General features: G+C 40.4%; 1 protein-coding gene across 1 annotated transcript; it reads left to right on the forward strand.

Annotated features, from left to right (window-relative positions):
* Positions 1–14,401: 14,401 nt before the first annotated feature.
* On the forward strand, positions 14,402–15,298 carry LOC149227537 (protein PHOSPHATE-INDUCED 1-like). The gene has a single exon (XM_089375524.1). The coding sequence runs from the start codon at positions 14,855–14,857 to the stop codon at positions 15,182–15,184; it is 330 nt and encodes a 109-aa protein (XP_089231650.1). The 5' UTR covers positions 14,402–14,854; the 3' UTR covers positions 15,185–15,298.
* Positions 15,299–25,271: the final 9,973 nt, after the last annotated feature.

Raw genomic sequence — 25,271 nt, forward strand, 5'->3', positions numbered from 1 at the left:
ACACAATGATGTAAGACCTTTGTTTTGAAGGAGGGTTGATAGGACCCACAAAATCCGTGCCCCACTTCTCAAATGGCTCGAAGGTCACTTGAGGTTGGAGAGGCATTTCATCCCTTGGAGTCGGTTTCCCCATCCTCTGACATCGGTCACACTGGCTGATGTATCTTTTGACATCTTGGTGAAGAGTAGGCCAATAGTTGCCTGCTTGTAGGATTTTGAAGGCAGTCCTTTTTGCTACAAAGTGGCCTCCACAAGGTCCGTCATGACAGGTTAGGAGGATGTCAAAGACTTCCTCCTCCCTAACACAACGCCTCAAGATCTGATCTGGGCTAAGTTTAAACAGGTTGCCCCCGATCCAACTGAACGGGGCACTCTTCCTTACAATTTTTCTCTTCTCCTTTGAGGATAGATGCGGAGGGAACTGTGCTGAGACCAAGTAATTTGCTATATCAGCAAACCATGGAGAGAGTACTAAGATAGCAAACAGGTGTTCATCTGGCATCTCGTCATCCACTGTCCCTTCTTCACTTGCAGGCAAATCCAATCTAGACAAGAAGTCAACGACAACATTTTCCTTACCTGGCTTGTCGACAATAGTCAAATCAAATTGCTGCAACAAAAGTAACCATCTAATGATACGAGCATTTACATCAGGCTTATTCATTAAATATCTAATCGCAGCATGATCAATGTGTACGAATATTTGATAACCAGTGATGTAGTGTCTGAACTTGTTTAGGGAATGGACTACAGCTAGGAATTCTTTCTCAGTTACCTTATAGTTCATTTCTGCCTTGGACAGGTTCTTGCTGACGAAGTATATGGCATATGGTAGTTTCTCCTTAACTTGTCCTAAGGCTGCCCCTATGGCTTTGTTCGAGGCATCAGTGTGGATGTGGAAAGGTAGGGCCCAGTTTGGACCTCTTAAGATCGAGGCGGACACCAGCGTATCTTTCAACTCATCCAGAGCCCCTTGACAGTGGTCGGTCCATTTAAATTCAACATCTTTCCCTAAGAGGCCAAACAATGGCGAGGCTAGCTTACTGAAATCTTTAATGAGTCTTTGATAATATCCTGCTAAGCCTAGGAAACTCCGAACATCTCTTACCGTTTGAGGAGGTGGGACCTTTTGGATGATAACAATCTTGTTAGGATCCACCTGTAATCCTTGCCGAGAAATGGTATGACCTAGCACAGTCCCTTCAGTCATCAGGAATTCACATTTTTCGGGACTGAGGGACAGGTTCATTGCAATGCACTTGGTTAGAAATTTTCCCAGGTTACTCAATGCTTCTTGCAAGTTGGACCCATAAGGAGTAAAGTCATGCATATAGATTTCTACCGAATCGTGGACCAACTCAGAAAATATGCTCAATACTGCTCTCTGGAAAGTGGGGGGAGCGTTGCATAGCCCAAAGGGAAGGACTCGGTAGGCAAAGGTACCCCATGGACAAGTGAAGGTGGTCTTATCTTGGTCCTGCGGGCTGATTTGGATCTGGTTATACCCGCTAAACCCGTCTAGGAAAGAGAAGAACTTCTTCCTTGCCAGTCCATCCAACACTTGATCTATGAAAGGCAAAGGGAAATGGTCTTTCTTTGTGGCTTTGTTAAGTTGTCGATAATCTACACAGATTCTCCACTTCCCATTCTTCTTGGGCACAAGCACTAGAGGTGAGACCCACTCACTATCGGAGATGGGGTAGATGAATCCTGCATCCAACAATTTTTGCAATTCTTATTTGACAATGTCTTTAAGGGCTGGATTCATTCTCCTCTGAGGCTGCCTGACTGGTTTACAATCTTCTTTAATGTAAATGTGATGGTACAGACCGAAGGGTGGACTCCTTTCATCTCCTTATAGCTCCAAGCGAAAGCATCCAGATGATTGTTCAGTAAGCTACACAACTCCTTCTCCTGGGAGGGAGATAGGCAGGAGCTGATCTTTAAAGTTCTTTTGGGGCCACACTCCACATTGTTAACTCTGGGAGAGGTCGGATCAGTCAAACAGAGGTCCACTAAAGTGCTGGCTTAGGTATCTTCCACCAACTCCTCTAAGGACAGTGCACTCGGGGGTGGATTTTGAATCAGATTCTCAATCAAGTCATCCTCGGTTTGAGGGCCTCCCCTGGTGGTTTCTACTGTGCATAGTGGTGCAGAGTAGACCTCATCCTCATCTCCCTCTTCCAACTAGAGTGGTAAGTCATGTTCTAGCAGAGGTTAGGCAGGAGGGTATAGGACTAGCTGCTTGGACATAGGCCCATTCTTGATGGTCATGCTTCCAGCTTGACAACTGATGTAAGCATCCGCAGTGGCTAACCAAGGCCTTCCCAAAATGAGGGGGTATCCAGTGAGCTTTGCCTTTGGCTGAAGGATCAAGAAGTACGCAGGGTACTCCCAAGAGTCAACAGAGACCAAGACATCTTCCACAATCCCTTCGGGAGTCACGGTGGAGCGATCTGCTAACTGCAAGACTATCGAGGTCTTCCTTAAGGAACTCTGAAGGTTGAGTTTAAGCATGGTGTCCCTGGTCATCACATTAATGGTAGCCCCTAGATCAATCAAGGTATGGGGGATTATGGTGCCATTGAGTTGGACATCAACTACAGGACTCCCAGGGTCCAAATACTTTGGACAGATTACTTGCCCCAACATTATATCGGACAGTTGTCCTATGACATTGATAGTCGAGGCATCTCTCTTTCGCCTGCCTGGGTGCCTGAAACACTTCTCCTTAATCAATTTGTTGTATATTGGTACATCTTTTATGGCCTAGAGAAGTGGTATTTTCACACACAACTGTTTAAGTTCTCCCAGAAGTTTAGTCTCCTCTGGGTTTGGTTGCGTGGTTACTGTTAGTCGCTCAGGAAAGGGTGGAATGGCTTTGGGTTCACTTTCCTGTTTCTCTTCCTCGTCCTCCGGGGGAGGAGGTTGGCGATCTGGAAGGGTCTTCCCAGATCGCAGGCTGATCTCCTGGATCTCCACAACATAGGTAGGGCATGTTGTCTCCCCAGTGTATACCTGCTGGGCCTGTTGGTTGTTGGGGTTCGGGTTCGGTTGAGCGGGCATCTAGGGTTGTCTTGGAGGAGAAGGAGGTAATGGTTGTGGCTGAGCCAGTGGTGGAGGCAGAATGGCAGGAGGAGAGTTGTATTGGGGCCTTCACCCCGGTTGAGGTGCATTCCACTGAGGTTGTGGCTGGACATGTGAGTGAAACAAGTGAGCAGTGGGTTGAGTATGGTGTTGAGATGGATAAGACCACGGAGGAGGTGCAGACCAAAAGGGTGAGCAGGGGGACCCCAAGAAGGTATGTGAGCAGATTGGTTGGGGTTATAATAAGCTTCGGATGTCCCTTGTATCCCCTACTGGTAAGGTCTGGGCCCATGCAGCCTCCTTTGGTTGAGGAAGTAGAGAGGTTCAGTGGTTGCCTCAGTCCCTTGGTACATGGCTTTAAATTCGGGTAAGGTTGGGCATTGGTTTGTGGGGTGGTTTTCCTCACAAACGAAACATACCTCTACTGAGTGCAATGGACACTCGTTCTTAGGGTGCTTCCTCATACATCTGGGAAAAAAATGGCCAAAGCCCTCTCAACTTCCTCTTTCTTTTGTTGGATTCAGAAAGTATCAAGTTGCATGGCAATGGTCTGTCTCATCTCACTTTTGAGGTCTTCCGTCTGATTAGCAAACTCATGCTTGGAGAAGGTGGTACTAGCTGAAAGTGGATTCCTCCTACCTCTTTTCCGGGCTGCCCTAGAATGGTTTCTAAGCACAGTCTTTATGTCCTCATAAGGTAGTTGGTAGATGTCTCCTCCAGCTAGCATGTGAAGGGTATCTAAAAGGTCTTCAGGGACTCCCCGGAGCAGAACCAGCTTCAGAGATTTAGGGTCAAGTGTGCACCTGGCCCATTTATAACTAAGTTGGAACCTTTCCTCGTAGTCTTCTAAAGATTCGTCATTTCCCATGGTCATCCAAAAGATCTCTCCCTTTGTTTCCTTGGACCTACAGTAGTCCCGGTATTTGTTGTTAAACGCTTGTTGCATCTGAGCGCAAGTGGTGATACTGTTTCCAGGTAACCCCGTGAACTAGCGGAGTGTTGCATCCTTGAGGGTAGAAGGAAAGAGTTTCAACTTTTGCTAGTCCTCAACATAGTCATAAGTTCAACAAAGGACAACAAACTCAAACAGGAAGGTATCAGGGTCTTCAGTGGTTAATCCATGGAAATGAGGTAAGGCTGAGGGACTTATGTTTTTCATCTTCATGTCCCCGTTGGTCTCTCGGATGGGGAAGGCACCTTCAATTCTCTCATCATCTTCTCTACCGTTTCTGTTTTCAGCCATGGTCTCAAAAGGAATGTTTTCTTGCTCTTCTTTTGTTATAGGATCTTCGTATATCTCAGGAGGTTCACCTATAGGTTCTTTTGGGTCACTGCCACCAAAGAAGAGAGAAGGGTGACTCAGTGAAGTAGTGGGGGTGTTGGGTGGGAATTTTTCGGTATTATCTCTGTTCCTACGAGGCATGAAAAGATTTTTGGTTGCTTTTGCTCTTTTCTGCTTGTACCTGCAAAACTGAAACAGATGGAATTGCAACTAACTAAAATCTATTTTGCGGAAATGAAAGCAGGAAAGGACTAATCTATTTTGCTGAAATAAAATTACAAGAATGAAATGCTAGACTACGCTTGCAGAATTGAAATGCTATTCTACGCTTGCAGATTTGAAATTGCGGAATTGAAAGGCTAATCTATGAAAGCAGGAAATGTCTAATTTACTTTTGCAAAAATGAAATTGCAGAATGGAACTAAAATAAACTACTAAGCAGAAGGTTGGAGTAGAAAATAGAAGAAAAGCAGCAATCACAAATACTCTAACGCTTCCCCGGCAACGGCGCCAAAAAGATGGTGGGCTCCAGTATTGCAGCAATAATGCTGCAACTCCTGGGACTCCCTTCTTTACTCTTATCAACTCGGTAGTTCATAACAAACTTGGAAGCGACGATGTTGTATGCACAAGTACTAGCTCTTGCCACGGGTGTCACTTGGTCAGCTGGCACAAGTCCGCTAGGAGCTTAAGCCAACTTCTATGAGCTCTTAGAAGAAGCTTTTTAACTGATGGACGAAAGCTAACTCAAAGAAGGCTAATCTACTTGCAGAAAGAAACTGGAAAGCTGAAAGGAAACACAAACCCTAATTTTACCAGCTAGCCCTACTAATGCAAGAAAGAGGATGCAAGCTACTGAAAGAGATGCCATTGACTTCTAGGAAGGTAAAATGAAAGTGTGTAAGCTACTTCTACAATAACATCTGAAAAAAAACATCCTTTTGTATTTTTGAATAAGTTATCAGAATTATCATGCATGTGCTTTGACTGTTTTGACTGTGCAGAGGTGGATTGGCGAGAGGAAATGCTTGCAGACGGTTGGGAAGGTTCAAAGAGGGCCTAAGGGGTCCCTAGCACCCTTCCAGAGAGTTTCACAAAGTTTGGCTATCAAGAACCCGCGTTCATGAGCTTCTACAAGAAGTCTGCAGGGGTTCTACAGAATGTTTTGTATTTTCTATAAGATGTTCAGAAATGTGATTTTGGAGGGTGGATGGAGGGAGAAAGGTGGAGAAGTGAGTATGGAGGTAGGATAAGGGTGTGAGGGGGTCCAGGAGTTGGTGGATGGAGCTAAGGAGAGATGAAGATGGCTGGATTTGTTCAAGGAGGAGTAAAGCAATGTTGCACAAAAATTAGGGTTATGTGAGTGAATGTGGCAAACGTGAGGCAAGAATCCGAGTAGGGTTGGAGCAGATGGGATTGATGGAGTATGGCAGATAGGGAAGTGGTACGGGTGCTCTGCAAGTTGTTTCTCCAACTGAACCAACAAAGACTTGGAAAATCAGAGACCTAGTTATGTTAACCTAATCTGATCTAGCTAACAATAAAGAGAATGAACAGAAGTTTATTTGCAATGAGACCATGTATAATAACTATGCAATGAAGCAATCAAGAATCTGAACATGTAACCAACTTCTGTAAATAAAAATCGAACACTAATGATTGCATGGTGAGGCAATGACAGTGTTTTTGTTGGCAGCAAGGTCACCTTTGTCCCAGCTCATGATCCCACTGAGGGAGAGGTGATATCAGAGGTCCTTGATGGCATTTTGCTGGATATCTTCCCTGTTAATAACTTATCAACTCAATTTGAACATCAAAAGCCTTTCTAATCATCAACAATGACCTAAGGAATCATCAAGATTTTAATCTACTTAACAGAAATTATTTTGCAAAGACATTAAAAGCAAATAACAGTACATAAAGGAAGCCTTGGCACTTGGGTTGGGCCCAACCCCAAGAGCTACAGGCTCCTAAAGAAAACTCAGAACTGATGCCAAGTAAAGCTGCTCTTCATTCCTCAAAAATAATCATCTCACAAGAAAGTTATACAGCAGTAGCTACAAAAATGAGCTGAGATAATGATAGCACTATGGTGCAAAACCCAACAGTTCCAAAAGTCAACTACGAAGGTTTAGGCCTTCCTATTTATGCACTAAGAGGGTCCTAGCAGCCCTCCTTAACTCAAGGGACTTGGCTGTTCAAACTGCCATTGAACAGTCACTCTTCACAAAGCTGTTCGGTTGCCTTTAGGATTCGTTTTGGTGGCCTATTGAGCTCCGAGTTGAGGGTGGAGATTTCGAGGAAGGGCCATTTAATGCAAGAGACAACCTCCCTACGAATCCTCACCCCTGTTCCTTCATGCTTCGCTGTCATCTGGCTCATAATTGCTTGGCTTTGTTCCAAAATTTGTCCAAAGAAACCTGAAATAACCACGTATTAGCCATCTTGGTAAAGTGACCACCCTCATTCGTTCAACTAACATAAACATACTCAAAAAACATGCATAAACTATGAAAAATGGTGGATTGATTAAGAACAATTAGGCAAAATGAGCCCAATAAGTTACCCAATTCGGGGCTAGGCAGCATCTGAAGCAATAGTTGATCTTGGTGCAACCCAATTCAAAGCATCTTATAGCTTAAACAAGTACAACAAAAGTCTATCTTTGTGTCTTGTTAAAGACATTCTCTGAAGGAAGTTGAAAACACAGAAAATCAAACTCGCCTATAACACAAAAACAATGAAACAACACATAATGCTAGAATATTTAGAGCATCAGTGCACAAAAACATCTCATGTTCCAATTGACATTGACACTGAGAATACTTGCAAGGCTTGAAAAATAGTGTTGCGAACAAGCTTGAAGCAATAGATCAACTAAATGCATGCAAATTCAAACCATGCTCTTCCTCAAAAAAAAAAAAAACAAACAAACAAACAAAAAACTTGTCTTTGCATATGCTTAAAGATGTTATTGAAGAAACTCGAAAACACATAAAATACAACTTGCATATAATACAACAATAATGAAACAATAAGTGGTACTAGAAGATTTGTGTCAGTCAAGATCAAGAAAAAGATTAAGGAACAACTCAAGGGAATTATTAATGTCTGAACAAAAATATCGAGCACAGATAAATGATACACCTATCTTTCATTGTTCAATATGTCAAAGAACCTTCGTTAGAAGAGAAGTTTTTCCGATGAAACAAGTGAACCAAAAAACGCATGCAAAAAACATTATCAAACCACTAGCTTGTTTCCATGAACTTGAAAAACCTAGTTTTGAAAACGTCGAAAATAGAAGTTCCTTCATTTATAGGCTTTGCAAAGAAGCATTTTTAGATGACATAATCCCTAAATACGCAGTGCTTGCAAAAATAAGAATAAATAAAGGCACTAGAACACTTAGTCAACTTACTGAACTAGAAGAAAGACTAGTGGCATTACGATTGCCCTTTTTGCAAATAAACGAAATGAGCCACCGACATAAAAAACCACAGCTAGGTTTAACTGGAGGAGTCATCAATGTCTAACATATGTAAAATTCAATATGTGTTGCCTCGAAGCATAAAAGACACTGACACAATGGCAATTGTGCTAAACAAGCATTTAAAATTCAAAAGTGCCTATGCATTTGGTCGTGTTCAAGTTCACATAGTCATGAAAGCATTAAAACACTTATGCAAAACAACGCTTTACAAGTTAGAAAATGTTGAGATAGACGACAATTGGAAACGAGTGTTCATAGAAAACCAGGGAGCATATGACAGTACAACTCAGATTGAAAATAGTGAAAATGATAATCAGGATATTGATGAACCGGTCGCAAAATCATTGGTTCATGGTTTCACTGATCCACATACTGTCCATGGCCTTGTAAATAGGAAAATTAATATTGCACCTGCTGCAGGCTATGTGCCATTATGAATTTTCCAAGATAAATACTTAGAAGAAATGATTCTTCCATCATTGTTTTATGGAAACAAACACCCAAGTGATCTGTCGAAAAACTTTACATATCAAAAAATATGTCAATGGGAAGCCGTGCATAGCTTACCATACAACTAACCTATTTTATAAAGCAAATCACATTATCATAAACCAAGTATTGAATGTTATGTGGATTAGAATTAGAAAAGGTTAGCTGAAAGGAAGAAAACTACTTGCAAAAGATGTCAAATCCAAACCTGTTCATCAAGTCTTGGTAGCTATCCCAACTTTTGGGATTACCTAGAAGAGCTAGGTTTACCAAGCCATCTTCTGCAATATTAACACTAACCCCACCAAGTTCATCATGAACTTGTGTAAATCTGCTCAGATATTGCGAGATAGTGTCATTCTTTTCATCTTGATATTTCGAAGTTTATCATTGAGTTCCAGTTTCTTAGGGTCACTACTATTCTCGAACAGCTTTTTCAATTCCTTCCACATTGCAAAAAGAGTTTCTTTTCCATGGATATTTGATACAATGTGGTCTCGTACTCCCTCCAATATTATTCTCCTTGCCTTTGATACATATTTCTTCCATTGGGCTAGGTTATGTGCATTAGATGCTTGTTGTTTTGCAACATTTGTCTTGACATATTCTAGCAATCCATTGTCATCCAACAAGGCCTCCATGCAATGAAAGTATATCTGACTTCCAATGCGTACTCTAGTCCCAACCCATTGAAGGTCATCTTCCCAACTCTGAAGAGATCCTACTACACTGAACTACAAAATTTGAACCTCATAAGAAACAACTTTGAAATTCTTGTTCTAATGTGAATCCTGCTCTATACCATGTATAAATTATGTTGAAGAACTGTAACTTCTCATGAAATTTTAATCTAAATCACTGGGAAAAATCCTACTCTACTACTTTGCGGAATTCAATTCACAATTTAGAACATCAATCACAAACATGCAAAGAGAAATAACACACATGCACACAGTGTTTTTCCAGGGGAAATCAATCTGCTAAACACCCCTTTGTCTGCTTGCATTAATCTCATGAATTGAGATGTATTAAAATTGCTGGCTCAACTTGCAAGTGAATAAAAGATATCTCTCTTTTCTCACTCAGAAGCTCTGACCCAGACTTAGTCAATTTCTTCCTCTGCTTGAGCCCCTATTTCCTTACACAATTCATGAGGAAATTAGGAAAATTTCCACCTCCCACATTTACCCACTTTCACCGGTTTTCCTGGGGTAAACATGAGCTGAGGGTCACTATGATAAGTCTCAATATCCTATATGACCTTAAGGAAATGGATTCGGAAACTTAAGACCTTCCTGACTTCCCTCAGGTGCTACAGAACCTCCAGGAGCAACCCAACCCCTCTAGGTGTCCAACCGCTGAGATAACTCTCTTTTTCACTGACCTAGAGCCTCATATTCTCCCTTTCCAAGGAATGCAAGCGAATGTAGCCCTTTAGTCGCACTGATAAGCCTACCTCCATGTGACTGTGGAATTTTCCAATCAGTTCTATGCCAACGACCCTGAATTCTAAGCCACTTTTTCAGGGCCAATACCCAAGCCTTTGGCCAGAGCTTAGTGAAACTTCCAAAAATGATAGATGACATAGAAACAAAGCTCATAAAACAAAACTTGAACGAGGAATTTACCTAACCCCTCCCAACCGGGACTAACATTTCGTCAAACACACGGTGAACATGCAACCTAGAGGTCATGAATTCAAATTTGAACATAATGACCTGAAAACTTACCAGAGGAAAAACAAGAAGGAACAATGCCTTCTCACAAGAGCTTTCATAACACCAATTAGGTCTCGTGTTCATTATCTAGACATTCATTAATAGAAACGTGTTAAGATCCATTCTTAGAACTATTAATTAACCATGCTTATAACCAGATAGATAACAATGAGAGAACAACCATTAAAGCCACATAATAACAAGCACATTTACTCATTAAAAGAAATAGGAACTTAGGTCTTATTAACCATATGCAAAATCCAACCAAGTTAGGGACTTCCACGTACCACCTGACCAAAGATTGGACTGAACCAAGTCTTTGTTTTAGTCAATCACCCACATTCCATATTCCAAGCATGAATGTGGGATCTCATGGGATAAACCAATCCATAAACAACCAAGCGAATCCAGAGGTTAAACCGCCTCCACCCTCACCATACTGTGATCTCAACTAAACGGATCCTAAGATCACAAAACCAAACTGAGCTTGGATGGCTCATAATTCCTTCACCATCACTTGAGGAATTTTCCTGTCTCCACCCACTTGTTGAGGGATTCCAAGAGAAAACCATCTCCACCCCCAACCCTTGGGATTTTCCTGAGACCACCTCACCCGTATCCAAAACCTTCAAGCAATCCATAGCTCAACCGAAAAGAATCCCATCACACCATGGCTATCTGGAAATGGCAAGGAAAGGCTGAAACCACTGTCAAGAAGCCAACAAAATCGATGCCACCAATAGCAAAGAAACAAAAATACACAAATGCATATGCCATGCATGCCAAAACCAGCTAGGAAATCATACGTGCAATCTGTTACCTGCAAGTATTCCGGGCGAAGCTTCATGATCCAACCTTTCCTTGCTTCCTTTGCCTTCCTTGTCCTTCCCTTGCTTTCCTCGTCCTTCATTTGCTTGCTTGCTTTCCTTCTCTTCTTGGTGCTCTTCTCCTCTCTGAGACTAACTCCAAAACTAAACTGACAAAAGGCTACCAACTGATGCTCTATGTCTTTTTATTATTGATGCATCTAATTCTTCATTTTTCCTTTATTTTCCTTCAATTTCCTCCTCACATGCAACCTGTGGCCTTTCACGCCCCTTTTCTCCTAATTTCCTTTATTTTCATAAAAAATGTCAAGTAAAGTCTCTTTGTCTTCTCAAGCCTTTGTCATTGCCTTTGCCAATTTCCCTTTAGCCATAAACACACGAAGTGATGCCCACTAGGATATTTTTCCCAACATTCAGCTCGAATAAATGTCCCTTAACCTTGGCCTTATTTTGCCTTTATTGACTTTTATTACATGAACTTTTAACTTGGGGCTTCTACATAATGCTCAAAATGTATGCTTCAAACATGATAGCTTGGCATATTTGTTATAATCTTTTTATTATAATGTTTGAGACTATGAAATTTGGAGGAGACAAAGAATAAATCTCTATGCATCTATGGTAACTTTGGGAATTTGATTCACTATAATTTTGTAGATGTGCCCTATGAAATTTAGGGTTACTGAATAGTCCTAAAATTAGCTTCAAACAAGTTAGTTTGGATTTTTTGCTATCACTTTTCTAAAATATTTGGCATTTGGAACGTTCCAAACTACTTTAGCTATGCGGTGAATATTAATTATTTCTCTAATGCCTTCCAGCATGGCACCCCTCTATCCATCGTTGTCACCACCTCCTTCTGTGTAACTTTGTCCTCGCTTCCATTACCCCCCCTACTTAAACCTCATCCCTCTACTCTTCTCTTCAATCTCACGACCATGTTTCTTCCCTGCTCTATTCCACAACCAGTTTTTGGCATTATTGTAGCTTCATTCTTTCTTGATTGTTGTTATAAGAGAGTTCAACTACTTTGGATCTCTTCTGATCAATCCATAGTGATAGTGATAGTGAAGGTCACAAGGTATTTTATCAACTTCCCTTCAAATGGTTGCTTGTGGTTCGCGACTTCGACTAACTATGATCTTGCGGATGGGTGTGTTTTGTATGGAAATATTGTGTGCATCTGTTGTTGATGCTAGACATTCAAGGAAAATTGTTGTTTTTGTGGCAGAGCCATCTGTTGTTTTGACTTACCATGATGATCCTCTGCTCTCTGCCAGCGGGGTGATCCATGTCCATTTCATTTGGTATGGGAAGTTCACTGTTGTTCAATGCTCCATTGTGGATCATATTGAATGTCACAAGTGTAATAATTATAAGCACAAAGCATGTGACTGTTCAAGTAGCACAATATGGCTTCCCAAGAAAAGCAAGAAAGAAGATATTACCAAACATAGAGAACAATGCGCAAAGAAGGTAGGAGTGGAAAGAAAACTCAATGAAGTAGGTCGATGCCTACAAATATTTGAAGCGATGGGGATTGGTTTCTATTGTAGGTTGGTGCCTTCAAATATTGTAGCAAAGGGGATCAGTGTCTCATGTAGATGCCATTGATTCTAATGTATGTAATTAAGGCTTCTGTACTAAGAGAACATAAGTGAAGGTACATGTCATATAATAAGAGTTAGAATTTTGCTAGCAAAACTTAAACAAATATGCATAACTATTGATAGATCAGTCAAACAAGTGCATTCCTAATGCAAACACCGTGTGTTAACTTTTAAGGACCACTACTATAATTACCTTGACAAATGGAGGTAAGTAATGATGGAGAATACTCACCATCTACAAGTGAAGTATATATAGTGGGAGTTTATTGGAGAATAGAGTTTATTATAGTAGTCACTAAAGGTAGGAGATCACAACCAAATGTGAGAGGCAATATGGAGGTTGTAAAACTCAATGAGTTGGGGATTTCATTAGTGCTTAGTGAATGGAAATGAAAAAAATAGGATGGTGTATTTTGTTTAGTAGAACATTACATTGACGATCATGGAAAATTCTTCAAGTTGAGAATACATTTGATTTGGATCAAACAATGAATATAGTCTGCTAACTATATAGATTTTCTACGTGATTCATGACTTTTAGGAATGCTAGAATATATGCTCCCTTTACGCTGCTTTTGAACTTGGACTAGGTTTCTTGATTTTTGGGACGAGACTAATCAATAAAATAAAATTTGCCTCTTCCCTTTATAATAAAATATGCATGTGCAAAACCTATAAAATTATTGGTGAATTCTATATTTTATTGACATTTTCCCAGATATTTCCCTTGACTTGGACTCAATTTTTCACAAAAAAAAATGATTTAACACACATAAAGTGAACATTGTTAAAAAGTTGGTATTTCAATTACATATGGCATATTATTTTAAAGAGCGACAAAAATAGATTAAAATGTCCAAAAATATTTCAACGGGAAACCACCCATTCTCATTTCTCTTGTATAGGGATGAACCAAAGTGTTTTTTTGCACTTTGTGCTAGGTACAACATCAATTTTCATCCATTTAAATAAAAGATTTAAAAGCCATGGATATAAAATTAAATAGAAGCCCTAAACATTAATTTTATAAAAATATTTATGTTTTGAGTAATAAGATGCTATATCTTTTATTTAGCGGCACTTATTGTACATTATGATGACAACTTAGCCCCCGTGCCTCCAGCTGCAGGGAACCCACGACCGGTGAAAAAGAAGATGCGTTCATTATAATTAATAATAGTTGTCTCCACAGGAGACACTCCTCATCGTTATCGTTAGCGGCGGGATAGTTGTCTCCACTGAAGGATAGTGGAGACGCACGCGCATCCATGAGGAAGAGGAAATTGGGAAGAAAGTAGGAAATTAGGAATATCTCCATCCTCTCACCTCACCTGCGGCTGCACGCACCACATCACTTTTTCTAACGGAAGATTTGGCATTTGGAACGTTCCAAACCTCTTTACCTACGCGGTGAATATTAATTATTTCTGTAATGCCGTCCAGCATGGCACCCCTCTGTCCATTGCTGTCCCCACCTCCTTCTGCGTAACCGCGTCCTCGCTTCCACAACGGCAGCGCTTAACCAGACATATATCGCGTATTCAATGCACCCAGAGATGCATGAGACATAGCCCGTTAACACGCAAATTGCCTTTTTTTATTTAGTGACGAGTTTTCAAATTCGTGTGTTAACGGATTATCTCACGTGCATCTCCAGGTACATTGAATACGCGATATATGGCTGGTTAAGAGTTGCCTTCCACAACTCCCCCTACTTAAGCCTCATCCCTCTACTCTGCTCTTCAATCTCACATCCATCTTTTCTTCCCTGCTCTATCCCACTACCAGTTTTTGTAGCTTCATTCTTTCTTGATTGTTGTTATAAGCGAGTTCGATTCCTTTGGATCTCTTCTGATCGATCCCTATACAAGACGTCAGAGCGAACAACAAATCAGCCCTCCTCCTCCACTTGGTGGAAGACCACGCACAAGTACGAGGGCACCCACTCTAACAACAAGGCCGCCCCATCCACATCCACATCCAGTGTTGTAATGCTTGGAAAACAGAAGGTGGACCAACAATACTCCCTCGGCAAATCACTCAAGAGGACTGACATTGCTGCTCTGGTTGAAGCTGCCCTCAAGTCGGGTGCTCTGCCACCGAGGAAATCACCCGGAAATGCCAATGCTGTGTACTTGGTGCTCACCTCCAAGGATGTCACCGTGGAGGGTTTCTGCATGAGCTCCTGCGGATTCCATGCCAATCTCAATCTCAATGTATTATCAAGTACAGGAAGCCGAATGATGCAGGGGAAGGAGGAGAAGCATGAGTAGCTAATTCCATACGCGTGGGTTGGGAATTCTGCGAGTCAGTGCCCTGGACAGTGCGCGTGGCCGTTTCATCAGCCCATGTATGGACCCCAGACTCCTCCCCTGGTGGCACCCAACGGAGACGTGGGCATCGATGGCATGATCATCAACATTGCCGTTGTTCTGGCAGGAGCAGCCACTAATCCATTCAACACCGGCTACTTCCAAGGGGATGCCGCTGCAACTTTAGAGGCCGTCTCCGCCTGCTCCGGAATATATGGAAAGGGGGCTTACCCGGGCTTCCCCGGGGAGCTTCTGATGGATAAAACAAGTGGGGCGAGCTACAATGCCCACGGAGTTAATGGACGGGCATATCTGCTGCCGGCTATGTGGGATCCGGCTACCAAATCTTGCCATCCTTTGGTATAATTATTTTTGTAGTCCTAATCCTACGGGCGTAGGAAGAAGACGGTGGTGCATCCACTATGCCTGTAGATGCGTCCCGACCTGTATATCTATTCTTTTATTCTTTTAAGAAGATATTATAACAAATTCTTTCAATCTGTTTCACATAAATTTTCCCCATACCTATTGAAACTTGTTTGTTTCTCATCCATATTATGTGCATTGTGGAATTCCAAAGGTCCCCAAATGTTTTATTCTGAGCTTATTTTCCACGCCATATCTCAAGGGGTTTTCTTCTGCAATGTTGAAGCGGGTAGGTTGTTCTGGACATATAATATGTCAGAGACTGCCTCTGCATGGAAAGAGTTCAACAATCCAGCACCCTTGAGCATGCAACTTCTTCCTCTGTAATCAAATTCTGCTGCAGGGAATATAGGATAGTATACTTTAGCTTTACCCCTTAAGGTGTGCGAAACTTCTTAAAAACTTTTGATGCATAAATCAATCGAAGGAGTGCTGGACAATCCTGTTGCGTTTCTTCTGTTCACATTGTCCAGGACTTGGACTGAAAATGGCAGGAGTTCATCTGAGTTATAAGAAGAGTTAACAGGTCGAAACGAGCACTGTGTTGTTGCTTGAACAGATGAATGGTGGTTCATGTTCACAACACAGCCCACAATGGAAGAATGCCAACTCGCAGAATATGTTTGATAATTCGGGGCTGAATTAGTAGAAACCTTATCGGGGCTGAATTAGTAGAAACCTTGTTGTAGTTTGTGAGATCATCAAACACATAATTTCCATTACCTTCTAATGCCATGATAACTAAATTCCTATCTTCTCAAACTCGTAATAATAACATCACTGATAACTAAATCCCTATCTCCTCAAACTCATAATAATAACATCACTCTCCTCACCAGCAAACTCTTAATGGCCAGTCCCCAATACTAGAGCAGAATCAACATCCACGACAATTTGGAACAGAGTGTAATAAAGGAAAAGCAGGGTATTTATTTACCAACTCAGAAGCAGACCCGGCAAAGAGCTTTCAGATAATTCTGCAATCTGCTCATTGCCCACCTTGGGCTTTGCTCTTTGTCAAGGGCTGGCAAGTCTAATGGATATGCTGTTGAGGAATAGGATGAGATTTTCTAGATTTACAGTTTCTTTCGTCTTCGATAAGCATGCCGCAATAGACTAAAATGCTAAAATAGAAATATCATATTGAAAAATTTGAAGTTTAAAATTTAGCTAAGTAGGTAAAAAATTGGGATATCTGAGGCATTTTCTTCATCCGAGGCATTTCCTCCCGTGTTTCCACTATGTTGCCCGGGGCGGTGTTGCAAATTTTAATGCACAGAATGAGGTTTAATGCACATTCATCGATTTAGGAGAGCCCTTGTTGCCAAAAACATTATGATTCTGAGGACCATATCTACTAAACGTCTCTGTCAAGATATCATCAAGAAATACATTGAACTCTTTTCATTTGCAAAAATGGATAACAACTCTCAGAAAGAAATATTCTACTGGATCGTCTTTTTGGAAAGATCAGCTCGTGTTATTCTTCCCTGTGTTAGGTAACTCTTTAGCATGTAAAATGCCCAATCGGGAAAATTTAGATTATGGACGGAACCTTGGAGAGAGGGAAAGGAGGTTTACAAAGTTTCAGTGGAATTTAAGACTCAGCTATCTCAACAGGGTTATGAAACACTCGCTGATGATTGAGATGAGAACAAGGCATATGTTTAGTCCTCAGGTTGGACATCAAAGCGGAACTAGGGTCTCCAATGAAATCTTACAAAAGAATGGAGTGCTTAAGTGTGCAAGAAATAATGAATAATTACAAGGAGTAGCCAGTTACCCTACTTACCTATATCTTCAAGGGATCTTCACCCTTGAGATAGTAGTATACCATTATTCCACTGTTATGGAGACACATTGTAATATTAGTATCAGGCCTACAGGGATTTTTAAGAGCTTCAGTCCTTCAGTAGGAATAGACTATAGTACTTAGAACTAGATAATATCCTTATGCTGACTCCTTTTTCCTAAGTTGTTCACTAGACCTATTATAACTTGATACTAGTGCTAAACCAAGGGGTCTATAACTTGATACTAGTGCTAAACCAAGGCTCCTCCAAGACTATTTACCATAACAGAAAATGTAAATTCGATTCTTGGTGTATAATAGTACATTAAGAGTCTTCGAATTGGATTCTTTATAGTCATCTAGCAAACCCCAGCCCGAAGAGGACCCGTGGTGTAGTTGAGACCTATCAAAATTGAAAATGACTCACACTCAAGCAAAGAAGTATTGGGCAAGTAAAGAGTCAATTGTTGGCACTACACTTATGTTTAGCATTCATTTGTGTTACTCTGTACACAGTGCAAAATTGTGAGAATAATGATCAAAGTTGACCAATTCTCCAGTAAAACACATTAAAGTGGGTAAGTGATCAATTTAGACAACGTGTTCATAAATGCTTACTAGACTAAGTCCCAATAACCATGAATATTTTCACACAAAATCTGTCATAAGCCCCTTATTTAGTGTCCATCCTCTACGTACATATAGAACTATGTTAATATTTCTTTTTTGTGTCGAGTTATCTTTTAGTGCAAATCAATTATCTGGACAGTACCTCATCTTTTGCACGTCCATACAAATGTAAAACACCCGTCCCCCCAAATTAGGAACTCTTATGTAACTCTCGTCATGCTTTGTCTTATGTAGATATACTCACATGCAGGACCTAGATTAGCTTCATATTAGACCATTTTTATTATTAGCATGTTGCTTTCAGATGCTCAATCAACTCATGAAAAGAAAGGCACTGTGAATCCTACAGAATAATCAAGGTTCAAAAATAAAAATCAGAGGGAAAAATGAACTAGATATTGCAGATGAGGACGTCAAGTAATTTATGTCTAAGTACTTAGAAATGCAATAGTCCCATCAGGGGTCGTATCAAAATCTAAGTTTTCGAGATCAAAATATGAAGTTTGATGCATTTCCTTTTCATGTCCATTCCCTCCAATCCAACAACAATCAGACAAACTAGGGATGTTGTTCGTTTCTTCAACATTCTCCTTACAATATCCATTTCCAAGTATTTCCACATTAACTGAATGACCACATCTTATTCCATCCAACCCCATAGCAATTTCTGTCATGATAAATGATTTTATCATCGGACATCACCTGGGCACTTGAACGATCACCTTGTGGATTCGATCAGCAGAAGGAATGGTGGCTCTCTTTAAGATGATTATAATAGCAAGTATTGGTTGTCCTACCTCACTAGTGTGGCAGATATGGTGAAGTATGAAAGTGTTAATGGTTAGTCACGGGAGTTGTTAATGACTGGGATCTTAGGGCCTCTTCGCATGAAGCCTTCCATTGTTATGGCTCTTACGAGATCAACTGTCCTCCACTATGGCAATTCTAATTGAACTTGGCCAATTGTTTCTATGGATAATGAATCAGTAGCCTTCAAAATCAATTGGATTTTTTACAGTGACCTAGCGTTAATCTGGCTCACCCTTCCAAAATTCAGTCTGCTCCTGCATCAGTGTATATTTTCACTCCTCTAAAATTTAGTTTAATTTTCTAGGATTTTGTCCTATTTTTCGTTGTGGTATACTAAGACATGTTAAATAACCATTTCTAATACAAATTTATATGCAAAAAAAATGGCAATAACATCATTTTATTAATAAGTATGCATCTTATTCTTAGATTTGTATACTAATAAATCTATTGCTTTGTTTTTGCATGTATTCTTACTAGAACAACTCAATAGACACTTGCTGAAGATTTGCTGGATCAAGTTAGAAGACATTGACACTTGCATTTTAACAGGTACAAAATATACATTGTACATTGTACATATACTACGTTATACATATACATCGATAGAATTAAGAAAAGGAGCAGTGAAGAAATGTTTAGCAAAAAACGATAACGAAGCAATTATGTCTTATCAACATGAACTCCACGAAGAGTCATTAACAAAGATGCAACATCAATAATCTTGATTTGTATTTAGCAAAAATGTCTAGATCAACTTCAATTGATATACCTCTAGAATCTCGAGGACTATGGGGAGACAATTTTCTATATATTGGTTATCAAATTGGTTGAAAATTCCAATTAGACTTTGGTCCAAAACAAAATTGAAATGTATTTGCACTTTAATTCAACAATTGCAACAAATACTTGTGACATACTATTTCATGACGAAGATCCTATAAATGGCCACTTTGAGCCATTGCTTTGCAAAAAAGACCATATCATGGATTCTACCTTATGGCAACAAACCAACACTTTGCATGAACAAATTAACTTATGCATCTTTGAACATCAAACATTTCGGGCCATGACCAGCGTCGGTAGAGTGCCCATGTTCAATAGCATATATGGTGAGAGTGCATTTGAAACAATTTGTTATCTTCTAGATAATGAATATAGTGTGCCATGCCTTCGACTTACCATTGCGAAAACATTTTGCAATGCAGTTGTTCAAAATGACCCATTTGCAATTAGATGCATAGCAGAGCATATATACTTTAGTCGTATAGAAAAGTATAAAAAAATAACTACTTGGCAGGAATACATAAAACAATTAGCATTGCCCTATAACAAAGGAAATATTGAAGGTGATATATTTGTCTTTGCTTTGTTAAGCTAAATTCTAAACATACATTTCGTCATTTGGTCTGCAGTTACAATGTCCATGTTCAGGAAAATATGTAATTCAAAAACAATACTTGGAACTTTGAACATATTGCAATTTGAAACAAGTATAGTCAATGTCTACTATGAACCTTTACAACAAATAGGCAAAATTGAAAGTCAAATAATAGGTGAACTTGGTGCAACAGAATTCAAAGCATCTGAAGCAATAGTTGATCTTGGTGCAACCATAATAGGTGAACTTGGTGCAACCAATAGTTGATCGCGGCCATCATTCCTCTGCGTGTCTATGACCGCCATTACCTTTCCTCTGCCATTAACCACCGCCATCACTGCCAATCCACTGATTTTCCCCGACTGGACACTCCACATGTGTCGGTTGCACATTTCGTTGGCAAGTTTGAACGTAACTTGGCCTGCTCGGATCCCACGAAGCTATGTGACTCGCTGTGAGTGGCCAGTTGACTGGCCACTGAATTCGTTCAATCCAAACCATCTTCACAGACATGCAGTTTTCGAAATATTGTTTATGCAATTGACGAGTGAGGTTAGATACTTACCTCCGTGGTTGTGGACACGTTATTCAGACTTTGGGACCTGGAATCACTGCTTCGCTTGCTGCTGCCTCGTGCACAGGTGCTAGAACCCATTCTTTCATTCGTTGATGTTGTATTCACGGCTTTGGAACCTGTTGTGACCACTAACAACCCCCCTCCTTCTTTAGTATTAGCAATAACACTAAAGAAGTGGGGACCCTTAGTAAAAAATTCAAAAAATTTTATAAAATTTTTTGTATTATACTCCTCAAAAAATACATCGCACGGAGAAGAGTGAAACATTTCTTTATGAGCACAATAAAAAACTGCGAAGAAGCGACGTGAAATTCATCGCATCGCATACATTAAGAAGCGCCCATAAATGAAAATCTTAAGAAATCTCCGATGGCCGATATGCGACATCGCATATCGCAACATCGCATAAACAACACACAATAACTCAACAAATTGCAACAATAAATGCGATCTGCGATAAATTCGATCTGCGATCTTGCGATGCTGCGATCTGTGATCTTGCGATGCTGCGATCTGCGATCTTGCGATTCTGTGATCCTGCGATCTGCGCGATTCTGCACTAAACTGATCAGGAAACTCTGTGATGACACATCTTGATAATGCGATCCGCGATGATGTGATGCGAGTCGCAGAAATCACCCATCTCAAATTTTCCTCGGCTCAGCATTCAAGAAAAGCTGTCCCTAAACCAAAAAATTGGGCGCGCGCCTTAAAGGAAATTAATGAATGTACACCAAAGTATTCATGAAGGATAGTTTTGTGTTTTTCGAAGAGTCAGTTCACTGTGGGTGTCATGATTTTATACATTTGTAGAGCTTAAAGCTTTCGTGTCAAAATTTATTATCATTACTCTTTTCCTTTGCGTGAACTGCAGGAATAAAAAACAGGAAACAACATGAAGCAATGTGTAGGAAACATCTAAGGAAAAAGGGAAAGCGTCAATGCTCGGAGAACAGAGAAGAGATGCCCTCATAAACGGATACTGCATGCAACAGAAACACAGATTTCAGAGTATTAATGAACAGATGCTGATATCAATAGGTGATTCGACACTCAAGGTCAAAAGCTCACAAAAGCAGCATGTTTACAAAATTCTGAAGCTTATGCTCGGTAAAGGAAAAAGCGCTAAAGGCGGAAAACGCACCAGAAAGGCTCAGATCAAAGAACAGAGGCAATTTTCTACTAATCGTGCATCGCTAAGAAAATTGTTCAGAAAGCAAAGTCCCTAACTTGCTTAGTCATCCACGAGTCCGGAAACCGAGATAGCAAAAGCAGAGGCAATTTAAGAGGAATTTGGGTTGTTACCAAGTATATACGCAGTAAATTCGCCCAGCCAGAAGATGATTCCCAAAAATATCTTCTAGTTTACTAAAAAGTGGTGCCAACGCTTGCCATTTCTATTTTCATAGCCCAAGCAAAAGCAGAAGACAACCAGCCGACTCTTCCCAGGCAAATGTTGCATGCTCGCAACACTAAGGAGCAAATGCAGAAATAGTTAGAAATTAGATTCAATTTTTAGAAATAAGTTTGCTTAGATAAAGGGCGGTCATTTAAACCGTATCCTAAATTTATGTAATTAAGTTATTTAGTTAGCAGTATTTAAACCCTTCTCAGGCATTTAGAGAAGTGTCCAGAAATTTGTCAAAAACTTGTCCTCAGAACATGCACTTCTGCACCCTCAGAGGAGGTTTTGATGAATGAATGGATCAAGGTTTATTAATGTTTGCATTTGATATCTGCTACTGATGTTGCACTTCTGTACTCTTGGTAGATATTAGAACAAGGAGAGATAAATCATTGTTGCTTAAAGCTTATGAGTAGGACCAGTCATAAATGGTACTTTTATCTCTTGACCATTTCTGCTTATATTCTTAAAGTGATATACAGTTTTTAGTTGTTTATATGTTATTGCATGAATGTTTGAGTTACCATTTGGCACTTTTGTACGGTGGAGTCATTTATTTATGTTTGATATATGAATAACTTATTATGTGATATGTTGTTCACAACTGTTTTGCCTAACTTTTTATGCAAAGTGGTTCATCTTAATTGATTTCCATTCTTATGATAGCTGAATGATCTTTATTACCAGTTATTATTTGAAATCTATTTAGATCGCATAATAGAAGAAATACATCCCGGGTTAGCATAGATTAGATGTGCTGTTTTCGTTAGATTACAATAGCATAGAATTAGATTAAAGTAGCTTAGAATAGAACTCTTAGATCAACATCATCCAACTCTGCACACACACACACCCTTAGATTGGGAAACTGGTCCCATTATCCCCAGTCGGACCCGGTACACCAAAGGGATAAGGAGCTGCCAACCAAGGTCCGGACCAGGTGGGTATCCCCCTTGTTGTCGAACCGATTTTCGGGGCTTCAACATATTTGGCGCTAGAAGGAGGGCCTGAACTATGAATGGCACTTAAATCAAAATCTAAATACCATTCTGAGAGTAAATCGCCCTCATCATCTCCCCCGACTTCTCCAGTATATTTAAATCCAGAGTCAGAAGTCGCTCGAGTATCAATCGCTGCTACACACCTTGATATTTCAGACCAGTCTACCATTAAAACTCCTGGAGTTGAATCTCTGATTCACAAACTTCAGGGATTTTCCATTTCTCCTCAGAGGTCTGATAAATCTCAAAGCAGTGTGACTTCGCAGTACAATCCTGCTCATCCCCTAACCAGGTTAAAGAGTGAAAAATTTGGCATCTAGCCAACTGAGTTGCCTCTTCCCACTAGGAAAAGAGCGAGAAAATCACCACAAGAGTCTGACAGTGAGACTCTTTCGTTTACATCGCCCATTTCAACTACCTCACCGCGAAGTCAACCACCCACACCTCCATTCCAAACCATCATCCATCCGTCTACCGGGACTCCCACAACCCCTCTTCAATCATCTACGATCATAGTATCCTCATCTTCCCAACCACAGAGATCATCTTCTGCACTTTTCTCTACTAGCAGCTCAATGATGGCCCAGTCTCCATGGAACAACCCTGGGGCAGTTTTAATGCCTGCGCCCTTGAGTCAAATACCGGCCCATCCTGAGAAATGGCTGCCCAAATTCAATCCAGAAGCAGGCATGCTAGCGGAAGAACACATAAACAATTTCATGCTTTCTATCAATCTCAACGAAGTTACTAACGAAGATGCTGTTGTTCGGCTTTTTCCCTATACACTGCAAGGGACAACCGGGTCATGGTATTTTTCATTACCCTCCGGGTCTATCACAAGTTGGGATATCTTCCAGAATCAATTCCTTATCAAGTTTGGTGATGACAGATCAACAACAACATTAATCAATGACCTATCCAATCTTAAGGCCCAAGCTAAAGAACCTATCAAAGATTTCGATTTACGGTTCAATAAAATTCTCAACAAAATTCCCACTGCTTCCCAACCCAGCGAAGAAGTACGATGTGAATGGTATATTACTGCTTTACCATCAAACATAGCAATATTCGTGGATAGACCGAATAAAACAACCTTAGTTGAAAACATGACAGAGGTGATAGCAGTAGAGAAACGCGTAATAGCCCTGGAAAAGAGATCCGCGATAGAGGAACGCAAGTCTAAAAAAGTCACCTTCAAGGAAGACTCCAAGAAGAAACAAACAAAAGACCCTTTCGATTTGGAAGGATTGCAGAAAGTATTAAAGACCATGTCTAATGAGATGGTTGACAGAAAAAAACAAGTAGCAAAAACTTCTTTAAAAAAGCCCTACATAGCTTTTAAAAGAGGTATTTCAACGGATGCAAAACCACCCAATGCCATCTCCAATGCTGAAACTGAGGAAGAGGAAGAAGAAGAAAGTGCCACTGAAGGGCGGACCGATGACGAAGAAGTTGTGGAATTACAAGGAATGTGGGATTTCATCCTCCCACAAGAAGAAGATCAAGAAGTATTTCCGGTTAGCACACGAAGCAAAAATCAGCTTGATCCTCCCCAAACTACCCCTAAGCAGAAGAGCGCAAGCCCTACAACAAAAGATAAAGTCGCAACAAAGAAAACAACTACTAAAGCGACTCAATCTAGCCCAGTCCGAGCAGATCAAACAACTCCAAAAACTCTGATAGTGTCGAATGAAATGGAGTACAATATTATTGATGACATGAAAAAGACTAGGGCTAATATTACCCTTTATGAATTGAGCAAATTGAAGCATCAACAGAAGATAATGATGAAAGAATTACATGCTGTGCCTATTGTACCTTTGCCTACCTCTGTACTCTCTCAAGCTTCCCACAACCAGGGAAGACCTCCAACTAACGCGATCAATAAGATTGATCCAAATGATATCGCCTTGATTGGAGGAAGATCAAGATCTCACACTCCCCCGTTTCTTCTCACTTACGAGATTTTCAACAAAAATGTGCACAATTGTTTGGTAGATTCCGGTGCTTCATCGAATATTTTACCCAGATCAATATGTGCTAAGTTAAATGTTCAACCACAAAAATCCGCAGTGCGCATAGTTCAGCTTGATCGATCTCAAGTCGAAGTGATTGGTGAAATTAATCAAGTAACCATAAGATTGTCATCTAACCCGAAGGTATGTCAGGTTATTGACATTCTAGTGGCTGATATCCCAGAATTCTATGGCTTAATTCTTAGCAGGGATTGGTCTGAGAAACTCCATGGATACTTTGCAACCGACTGGTCGCACATGTGGTTACCCTACAACGGTAAACCGAATCAAATAAAGGTTGAACGAGAGTTACACTAGAAGTACATAGTAACAGAATTAGAGGGAGAAAATGAAGCAGTATCGTATAACAGTAGTATCATAGGCAATTACTCGGTAGATTCTTTTCTCGGTAATTT

Source organism: Pinus tabuliformis, chromosome J, assembly GCF_031772625.1.
Source record: "Pinus tabuliformis cultivar Carrire ecotype Pingquan chromosome J, CPIR1, whole genome shotgun sequence".
Classification (NCBI taxonomy): domain Eukaryota; kingdom Viridiplantae; phylum Streptophyta; class Pinopsida; order Pinales; family Pinaceae; genus Pinus; species Pinus tabuliformis.